General features: G+C 39.8%; 1 protein-coding gene across 3 annotated transcripts in view; it reads left to right on the forward strand.

The window, feature by feature from the left end:
• The window catches only part of LOC106878535 (U1 small nuclear ribonucleoprotein A), a 16,885-nt gene extending 6,469 nt beyond the window's left edge, over positions 1-10,416 (forward strand). The window contains exons 6-8 of one of the 3 annotated variants that reach the window (XR_001410510.2): positions 247-364; positions 1,434-1,701; positions 8,754-10,416. Coding sequence is in view for 1 of the 3 variants with exons in the window: in XM_014927774.2 (XP_014783260.1) it covers positions 247-364; positions 1,434-1,593 (278 nt within the window). In the remaining 2 variants the exon portion in view is untranslated. Of the gene's footprint in view, positions 1-246; positions 365-1,433; positions 1,994-8,191; positions 8,724-8,753 lie in introns of those variants that run through there. The other 2 variants (XR_001410511.2, XM_014927774.2) reach the window with 2 other exon arrangements.
• Positions 10,417-10,917: the final 501 nt, after the last annotated feature.

Consider the following 10,917-nt stretch of genomic DNA (forward strand, 5'->3'; position numbering starts at 1 on the left):
GCACGTTAATTTCACGAGCAGGCTGTTCTGTTGATCAGATCAACTGGAACCCTCGACGTCGTAAGCGGCGGAGTGCCAACAACAACAAGTTCAAGCCAAACAGCCACAACTTAGTCTGGTGGAAGTAAATGGAATATTTCAGTAGTTTCTACAAGAATCCCCCGTTATTGTTACTGTATTTGTCTTTATCTCTAAAGTCCCATGTAACTGTGTTTAGTAACTAATTCACCCCATTTTCTATTGCAGATTCTACAAATATGGCAGCGCCAAATACCATTCCAGAACAGCCTCCTAACCAAATTCTGTTCTTAACCAACCTTCCTGAGGAAACCACAGAAATGATGTTGTCAATGTTGTTCAATCAGTAAGTCTTAGTTTCACATTGGAAGCATTTGACTTGTGTATTTATGACAAGAGATCACCAGATTGGATAATGGACAGGCAATTAGATTTAATTAGTTGTTCATGTCCTGTTATTGCTCTGGAAATGGCACTTAACTGTCAACAATCCAGTCCACTTAGTTGTAGCTCTGTGTCCTATGACAAGAGGTAGGTGAGGGTCACTGGATTGGATAATAGATGGACGACTAGATTAGTTGTTCATGTTCTGTTATTTCCGTAGAAATGGCACTTAACTGTCAACAGTCCAGTCCACTTAGCTGTTAGCGGGTACCAGTGGAGTGTAACTGTACTGTATTTATGACTGTAATGTCATCAACCCAATGAACTTTACTATAAGTAAATACCACAGTATGGTATACTTTACAATACTGTGTCAATGACCAAGATTGACACAGCTAAATGCACTGTCCAGAGTCCACCTAGCTGTAAATAGTTACCACAGTGTGGTGTAGCTCATTGCACTGTATGTATGACCAAGAAGTGGAAGCGCAATGGCCTAGTGGTTAGGGCAGCGGACTCGCGGTTTCGATTCCCAGACTGGGCGTTGTGAGTGTTTATTGAGCGAAAACACCTAAAGCTCTACAAGGCTCTGGCAGGGGATGGTGGCGAACCCTGCTGTACTCTTTCACCACAACTTTCTCTTACACACTGTGTCGCGCTGAATATCCCCAAGAACTACGTTAAGGGTACACGTGCCTGTGAAGTGCTCAGCCACTTGCACATTAATTTCACGGGCTGGCTGTTCCAGTTGATCGGATCAACTGGAACCCTCGACGGAGTGCCAACAACAAATGACCAAGACACTTAACTGTTGACAGCTCAGTCTGTGCTACTGTAAGTAGGTACTACTGTGGCATCAATGTGAAATTAGCAAGTGTTTTGTGGCTTACCAAACCATGCTTTTTTTTTTTTTTTTAGAATTTTATTTATTTATTTATTTATTTTACTGAAGGAAATCTATCAGAAATACACCAGTAGCTATGTCATCTAGTGATTTTTTTATGGATTTTTTTTTTCCTTTCTCCTTTTAGATTTCCTGGTTTCAAAGAGGTCCGTTTGGTGCCTGGTCGGCATGATATTGCATTTGTTGAATTTGAAAATGAAATGCAAGCTGGTGCGGCAAAGGATGCACTTCAAGGCTTCAAGATTACACCAAACAATGCAATGAAAATCACATTTGCTAAGAAGTAGGACAAGAAAGAAGACAGTAAAAATATGATGAAAGAAATTTGGTGCATTTCAGTAAAACTTACAAAATAAACCATCAAATTCTGCACAACTTTGCTGCCAGATGGAATGGTAAGCAGCATCAATGCCATCGTCATTGCACCATCCGACGGTGGATTCTCATTTTACATTCTTCATTTTGGTGGGTGAGGGGGGGTGAAGTTAATTCGCAGTATTCTTACCAAAACTCATTGACAGATTTCTTCCTTTCTTTCACCATTTCATAGTTTTTGTTTGTTCGTTTTTTTTTTTCCAACTGAGATATTTGTTTACTTTTCTTTTATATTGAAATACAAATTAGAGAATAACAATAAAATGACAAATTCTCTCTTAAAAACACTGGGAAAATTTTGTTTCTATTTAATGTGATCTTGTTTGTTTTTATAATTATCAATGTTCTTAATGAGCTTGATGTAGCCAGTAGTATATATCGGTGGGTACCAGAAATCTGTTGAAGTCCCACCAAAGATTTGGTCTTTCTCTGTAATATAACGAAAGAGGAGACATATTGCCTGAATGAATCCCTGCATTGAATGCTAAGTGAATCATTTAATGTTCTCCTTCCATGCTGGCATGGATTGGACAGTTTGATGAGAGCTGGCAAGCCAGTAGACTGTGTAATGCTCTACTGTCTGTTTTGGCATAGTTTCTATGGCTGGATGTCCTTCCTAAAACTAACCATTTTACAGAGTGTACTGGGTGCATTTTCTTGTAGTACCAGTGAGGCCAGCAAGTAACTTGCAAGACTTGACTCCTTAGCTAAGTAGGGGTTCTAGTATTGGAGGAGGTGACTTTGTGCGAGGTGATGAGTATGATAGAGAGACAGAAACAGGTGTCTTGTTGTAGGAGTCTACCCTCATGTTTCAGGGAGGTGTATAAAAGTGAAGTGGTTTAAGCGATTGGATAAGGTGAGCAAGAGAAAGGAAAGTGGGAGATGGTGGGGAAGAGGTATGCAGTGAGTGAATACAGGTGGAGGGAAGGGGGTGTTAGGAACATACATTTTGGGAGTGGGAGAGGGGCATGCAGTGAATGGTGAACGCAGGTGGAATAAGCGGGTGTTAGGAAGATGAGTTGTTGGGGATAGATTGTGTACAGGTGCATTGGCATACCTTTAGGGCCTCAATTTTACTTGGATGGGTTTTCTCAAGCACAACAAATCCCAATTGTCTCAGTCCTTTGTCATCTCCTCTGTGAGGCTCAACACCTGGAGGTCATTTTTCACCACTTGCAATCATTGCTTCATTATGTAGCTGTTATCATCCATATCATTTCTTGCTCACTACATCTGATGCCTCTCATACCTGGTTTTACTCTCAACTCACACTTTGTTAAAAATGCACATCCAGTGGGGAGCATGCTAGCTTCATTTCTTTGAAGCATGTTCTCTGCAGTCACAGCCCATGTTTCGCTGCTTTGCAGCGTATAACCTTCATACAATCTGTATTTTACTGTGAGGAGAAGCCTTTTGTTGGTCACAAAGCTCATTTATTCCAGGCTTTACTTCCACGCCTTAAATTTCTTCTTTAATTACCTCCGCCAAGGAAGGAGGTTATGTTTTCATCAGCGTTGATTTGTCCATCTGTGTGCAAAATAATCCAAAAAGTTGTGAATGGTATTTGATAAAACTTGCAGGAAAAGTTGGTAATGACACAAGGGACAGATGGTGAAAATTTGGTAGTGATCCGGGAGTTTTTATGGATTCTTGAAGGATTTTTCATTTGCTATATTTACTTTACAATTTTACGTTCTTTGATTATCTCCCTTGAAAGCACGTTCATCGTTTCCACATAACCTATGGTGGCGTTGCTGTTTAGAGACAGTGTTGATGATGATGATGGTCGAGATAAGTATGGGAGGAGGATAAAATAGTATCAGTGGTTATAATGGCGACAGGAACAGTGGTGTTGTGTGATGGTGGTCTTGTAATGGTTACACTGATTGTGGTGGTGAAAGTGACTGTAACAGTCATAACATTGATAGTGGTGTATGTGGTTGAACTGGAAGCAATGACAATGCTGCTGATGATGTTGGTGGTTGTGAACTGCTTTGGATGATCCCTGTTTTTAAAGGGGGGGGGTTTACCCCCTGCCAAGGAGGTTATGTTTTTGCTGGCATTGGTTTGGGAAATTGGGCGATTTTTCAGCCTGCGTGTATATGGGTGGAAATGAGCTGCTGTGTGGAGGTCTGCGCTCTCTGAGTGCTTTTCTAGTTCTATGAAAGATTCATCTATAAGAACAAGGTCATCAGTATAGAGGAGCTCCCACAGGCAACCCATCTTAATCTCCCTTGTCATGGTTTGGAGAACTATGGTAAATAAAAGGGGCCTAAGAACCAAACCCGGGTGAACTCCTACCTTCACACTAAATTCAATGCCATATTCATTGCAACTTTCATCCTGCTGATAGCACTCCTTTCTATTGCCCACAACAGTCAACTGTACATACGAGATGGTATTAAAAAGTTCCTGAACTAGCTCAGTAGCACACCAACAGGTGACAGCACACGATTGCATGCTCAGTGAGAGCGAGCAGTGACCTTCATGAGGCAGTGTGCCGAGTGCCATTGCTGTGTTTACTTTGCAAATTGTAAAATTTGTGTTTTTGCAATCATGTGTATGCTGTAGTCTGAGATTTTGTCATGGACATCCCATCAAAGTCTATCGAGATCTCTGTCAGTGTGCCGCTGATGACCCGTCCTTCATACCAAGGATTATCACCGGTGATGAGAGTTGGGTCTACGGGTGTGACCCTGGGAGGAAGCAGCAGTCATTGCAATGTAAGAGGCCTTCATCTCCACAACCGAAGAAGGCATGACAGGGCTTGCAGCTCAATCAAGAGCATGCTTGTCATTTTTTTCGTTCATCCAAAGTGCATTAAGAATTTTCCCCCCAAGGCCAGATCGTCAATTGAGTGTTGTATTCTTTACAATGACAACACACCCTTTCGTTGAGCTCTCCTCACTGTGAGTTTCTCGCCAAAACCAAGATGGTATCATTTCCACACCTAGCCTATTCGCCAGATTTAGCACCTGCAGACTTCCACCTCTTCCCCAAGATAAAAATGCAGCTCAATGGTTGTCATTTTGACACTGTTGTCAAGATCCAGAGCGAATTGCAGAGGGTCTTCGGTTTGCTTGAGGAAAATGCTTTCCAGACCAGATTCCAAAAGTGGCAGGAATGCTCGAACCGATGTATCGCTGCGCAAGGTGACTGTTTTGAAGGAGATGGTGTTGAAACTGAGGTAAATAAGTTATTTTTTTATTAAACGTAACTAGTCCAGGAACTGCAATGAGTAACAACATAGTGCTTATAACTTGTAAGTTTCCTCATGGTGGTGTGAAACCAGGTGGTGAGTTAAATATGTTCCCATCTAGGCCAAAGTGAAATTTGAACTCGAAACTCAGAGCCAAAACAAATACTACAAGATATCTGGTACAACATCCTTACAGTTCCTTCATTCTACTGTCTTGGATTGGTACTTCTTTTAATCAAGTTCAGAAACTGAAAGACAAAGTTGTTCTCATCATGATTTGAACTCATTGTAACATCATTATCATCATTTAATGTCCGTTTTCCTTGCTGGCATGAATTGTACGGTTTGACTGGAGTGGGCAAGTTGGAGAGCTGCACCAGGGTCCATTGTTTGTTTTAGCATGGTTTCTATGAGTGTGATGTCCTTCTCAGCTCTACCAAATGTTAACTTATTCAAAAAAGTGATCAGAAATAATCATGTTGTGAGAAAGTCATAAGGAAATGACAGTATTAATTCAATGATAAACAATATTTGAATTTTGACAAGTGTGGTAGACCACTCTGAACATGTTCTGGTCTTGTTAGATCTCTTCAGCGAAGCATACACTTCACTTTACTTATCAAAGTAGTGATTAAAAATCATTGACTCGAGTGCAGTATTGTATAGGAGTAGGTATGAAATATTAGTGTATTTTAGAGAATAAATCACTGACATTGTTATTAATGTTGGGGGTGATTGTAATGATGATCTAGTAGAGTAAGGAATGGATCGAAGTTTCTAGAGTTATTTTGTTTTGACCTTAAAGTGTGTTCTCTGTAAGAGGTTGACTATATGAAGTAAACCTAGGCTAACTTTGATCAAAGACCTTCTTCCCATGACCATCATCATAATTATTAGCTTATATCTACTTTCCATTGATTCAGCAGGATATCATGATCTGTGAAAGTTCTTATTCAATCTTGTTGTCCTTTTAGGTGTGGTCGAGGGATGACCTCTTGTTTTGTACATTTTATTTTGGGAGGGTTTAGGTGCAGATGTGGCTGTGTGGTTAAGAGGCTTGTTTCCCAACCACATGGTTTTGGGTTCAATCCCACTACATGGCACATTTGGGGAAGTGTCTTCTACTATAGTCCTAGGTCTATCAAAGCCTTGCAGTAGATTTGGTGAGTGGAAACTGGAAGAAAGCTTGCATGTGTATGTCTCCTTGTCTTGACATCATGTGTTAGTTGTAAATGTGTCTCTGTCATAGAAGCAGAGTCATTCATTTCCAATGTTCTGCTTGTCTAACAACAAAGATTTCCTTGCTTGGAAAGAGGTTGAGGTTAGTGGCTAGAAGGGCATCTGACTATAGAAAATCTGTCTCGAATTTTAACCCAAGCAAGCATGGAAAGGTGGACATTAAAATGATGATGATGATGATAGTCTCTGGATGATTCTCTGTCTAATATCAACCATTTTGTAGAGTGTACTGAGTGCATTTTTATGTGGCACCAGCATTAGAAGGGATATCATGTCCTCAGTAAGACTAAAGGCTTCTCTAAATTATCCATTGGTATCTGTTGTAACCAACCACTGTACAGAGTTACTGGGTGCATTTTAATGTGGCACCAGCACATGAGGTTGCTTTGTTAGACAAAAGTGTCTTTGCTGCTTAATTTTGTCTTCATTTATCCAGGACAACATGACCAAGAGAATGGATAGAAAAAATAAGGCAATTACAAAAGATGATTTAAAGTGGAAGGGACAAATGGGAGAGATAGTGCTAGAGGAATAATGAGGTGTGTAATGGCAACTACATGATTAGTAGTAAGAGAGAGAGAGAGAATGTGCGCAAGTGATAGAAAGTTGAATGCCAGTAAAAGAGTAATTTGGGTGAGAGAAGATGTGATGGCAAGCAGCTGAGTGAGGTAAACGGTGAGATGCATTGGATATGAAGAGTTCTGGTGTAATCCCTCATTCAGGCATTGTGATGGGAGATAGGCAGTAATTGCAGGTGAAGGAGAGAGAGAGAGAGAGCAAGTACAACTACATTATCCAAATGTGGTGTGATTTGAGGGAGATATGGCTGCTATTTCCTGTAGGTTAAGAGATCATGTAGAAACTTCCTTGTTAGCTTGATGCTACATGGTAGTGAGACACGAGTCGTTCAATGTGGAGGAATGGGGTGAGTATGATCTGCTTGAACATGGAGTATTGGCTGTGGAAGATCTGTTGAGACGAGAGAGAGAAATGGATGCGGTTTACTGAATATGTAATGTTAGTTTAGTTTTGTGCTTAAGGCATAGGTCTTTGAATGTCAGCAATTCTGTGGAGACTACAAATCTTCCACATTGAACAACTTGTGTCTCACTACCAATTAACATCAAGCCAAAGGGGAAGTTTCTACATGATTTCATAACCTATGAGAAATAGCTGCCATTAGTGCCTCTCTCCTATCACAATGCCTGAATAATGAGATTATATATCAATCTCATGTGGGTCACTCTGAGGTTCAAGAAAAGTAAGCTAAGATCTGCTGGATGGGTTGTCCTTGGTCCAAGCCAGTTCTTATTTCATGTTAGTACTTTCTTAGGTGGCACATCTCAACACATCCCCTTTTTAGCATGGTTTCTATATACCTGGATACTTTTCTGAATATCTGCCTCTTTACAGAGTATACTTATTTTTTTATGGCACCAGCACTAGAGACATTACTTATATTATGCTCTTAGCCAAACTAAAGGGGTCCACTTGACTCTGTATAATTCCTCAATCCATTTGCCAATCACTTAGAGTTTACCATATGCATTTTATCATGCCATCAACACAACTAGTTGCTTTGTGTCCCACAAATCTAGAGAGTCTTGACTATGTTATCTCTGCTCATTGAGGACAGTGTAACCAAGAGATAATTGCACAAGTAGGTGAGTTCTACAAGAGAGAGAGTGTCAGAGAGGCGAGAGGGCATAATGTATGTGCATGTGCATATATCTATGATAATCAGTCTACCTATCAGTATTGAATATTTTCTTTTGCTTAACTGCATTTCACACTATTGAGTGTGTGTGTGTGTACACCAAGTAATTCGGTGGGGAAAAAACTGAAGAAAAGTACACTTCCCCTTGGTATTTAAAAAACAAAAGTTATTCAGTAAAACCATCCTCAATCTTGATGTGACTCTGTGCCAGAATAGTGATTCTAATTCCTGTTGCCCATTGTGTCTATAATGGCAGCCTTCAGCTGTTCTTATGTTGTTTAGCAAACGCTTCGACCAGATCACATAATTCTCTTGATCTTGCAGGACTTAAACTGTTCTCCCTTTTGTTATTTAGGACTTAATACTCGATCTACTCATGCATCACATATCTGACAGTGGGCTCTGTTACCTTGAGCTACTTGGAAATGGCCCTCTTCAACTTCCTGAGATTCTCATTGACGATGTCTTGAAGGAACTTGACCCATCTTGATTGTGCCTAACCAGGGAGAATGTTTCTTGCATCTTGGCTGCAGTTGGTATGAGCTGCCAAAAGCCTCCAGATCTTTCCTGACCTTCAACATAATCTGACTGTGTTCAAGAAGCTAATAAACTCTGAATTACTTTGGCTGGTGGATGGAACCACAAGTACAGCCTGTCTTATCGTTTCTTGTCAGGCTGGAATCTGCCATGTTGATTTTGTTTGTGTATCTGAGAGAGAAATGAGAACATTAAAATTTGGTGCATATTTTGTTACATGATGTTAGATTGTCTACCCATTTATGACCCACTAAAATATAGTGTTCACAAAGACTTGGTACACTCTGTATGTGTATGTACACACATATTCTCTAATACAGATATGTACATGAATGTGTGACTAATTATTTAAACATCATCTTTTCTCTTTGTGCTTTCAGAAATGGACGCCTTCAGTAGTATGTAATCTACAATCAACAACTGACACATGTTGGGATATTAATCTCTTGACAATCCAACAGAAGATGGAACTATCAAATTACTGATAGCAATCAATATTTCACTGTCCTACAACAGTATGAGTGTGTTTGTGTGTGTGTATTCATTTGGTTTAACCAGAATAAGGAGGAGGGTCAGGCTCCATACAGCGGAAGGAACCGTAAATCATAAGATTGCTACAGTGGATCCTTTGTTTGGAGTCTTGGTCTAAATGTCTGCAACAGAATGTCCTCCATTGAAACACCAAGCATGATGTGATGGTGTTGAAGCAAGTAACCGACTGGGTCATCCACCAACCAGGAACAGGTAAAAAGTCCAATAAGATTCCACACAGTTTCCCTGACCAAATTTCATTCACAATTGGATTAATCTTAGGTTATGTAGAGTGGAATCGAAGTTGGATTGGTGAAATGATGTATTATCTTTTTCAACATCCACTTTTCTATGCTTGCATGGGTTAGATGGAATCTGTTGAGACAGATTTTCTACAGCTGGATGCTCTTTCTGCCACCCACCATTACTTGTTTCCAAGTAAGATAATTTCTTTATGGCCAGACATGTTTTCGTAACAGTTTGGAAATGAACAAAATTGCTTGTGTGATGATGATAATGAGGCTCATTTTCAACTATCACGTAATTTCAAGACAGGGAAACAATGATACTCACACACACAAGATGGGCTTCCTTCAGTTTCCATCTACCAAATCCACTCAGAGGGCTTTTATCGGCCTGGAGCTATAGTAGAAGACACGTGTCCAAGGTGCCATACAGTGGGACTGAACCCAAAACCATGTGGTTGGGAAGCAAGCTTCTAAACTACACAGCCATACCTGCATTTCATTGTATATTCTATGTGATATGACTATGATACATCATATATCATAAATACACTTATCATAACTTAGGATTTTACTATTCAGTTCAGCCCAGCATAGAGAAATTAATGGTTTCAATTCCTTACCTGTAGGTCTCATTGGCTTCTGGTTTAGGGATGATTATCAGACACACACATAGTACTGTATAAGATCCAATACGTGTGATTTTTTTGAGAAATTTTAGCAGAAATATTCAAATCAATTCACAGGAACTGCAAGCCCCAACCTTGAGAAAAATCTGGTAGAACTCTCAGACACATCTGCAACATTCCAGAACACTGCTATAACTCAGTTTTAATAAATGTTATCTTTCCTACTCATAAAAACACACATACCCACAAAAACAACTGTAGCTTCTGTGTCTTTGTTAACCTTCAGCATTGTGCAAAGTTACATGATACCATTGGTGGTAGGTGCAGAGGAATGGGAATTATTGTATTCCAACCAAGTTGATCTGGTCCATCTCTGCTGTACCCAGCTCCAGAATCTGTACTTACACAGAAATTAATTGGACAATGGAGAAAAGGTAACATGTTCATATTATTATCACTCAGTAGTCCCTTTGATAAACATCATTATGTTTCTCTGTCCTGTGTGTTTTGTACCAGACTGAGGTATGGTGTTTGGATCATCGGTTTTCTAAGTCTCAGTAGTTTGACCAATTCTCAGTATATCATCTAAGCTATTTCAATCTGTGACAATAACTAATAAAAACTATTCAATTTACATATTTTTGTATTTGTATTTTTTCTTTGTAAATATATTAAACTTCAAGGTGGTCACATTAGGATTCAACTGGTCTATTCTGTTTTTGTTTCAGGGTTACACTCCTTCTCTAAGCTGAGAAGTTCTTGTCTTGTGAACTTGTGGGTGCTAGTGCCTCGTACAAAGCACCCAGTACACTCTGTAAAGTAGCTGGTGTTAGGAAGGGCATCCAGCCATAGAAACTATGCCAATACAGACAATTGAAGCCTGGTGTAGCTCTCCAGCTTGCTAGCTCCTATCAAACAGTCCAACCCATGCCAACATGGAAATCAGATGTTAAATGGTGATGATGATGACAATTACACATTACTGTTTTGGGGGAGTTCTTTGCCTTTTAAATTTGTGACCTGCCTAACTTTACTAGTACCACACTAATGGCTGTATAAGATATGAGAGGCTTTTCTGTTGTGCCCTGTACATTTTGATTTTTAATTAATTAGATAAGGACCAACCAACCATCCATGTG

Source organism: Octopus bimaculoides, chromosome 15 (genome assembly GCF_001194135.2).
Source record: "Octopus bimaculoides isolate UCB-OBI-ISO-001 chromosome 15, ASM119413v2, whole genome shotgun sequence".
NCBI classification, from domain to species: domain Eukaryota; kingdom Metazoa; phylum Mollusca; class Cephalopoda; order Octopoda; family Octopodidae; genus Octopus; species Octopus bimaculoides.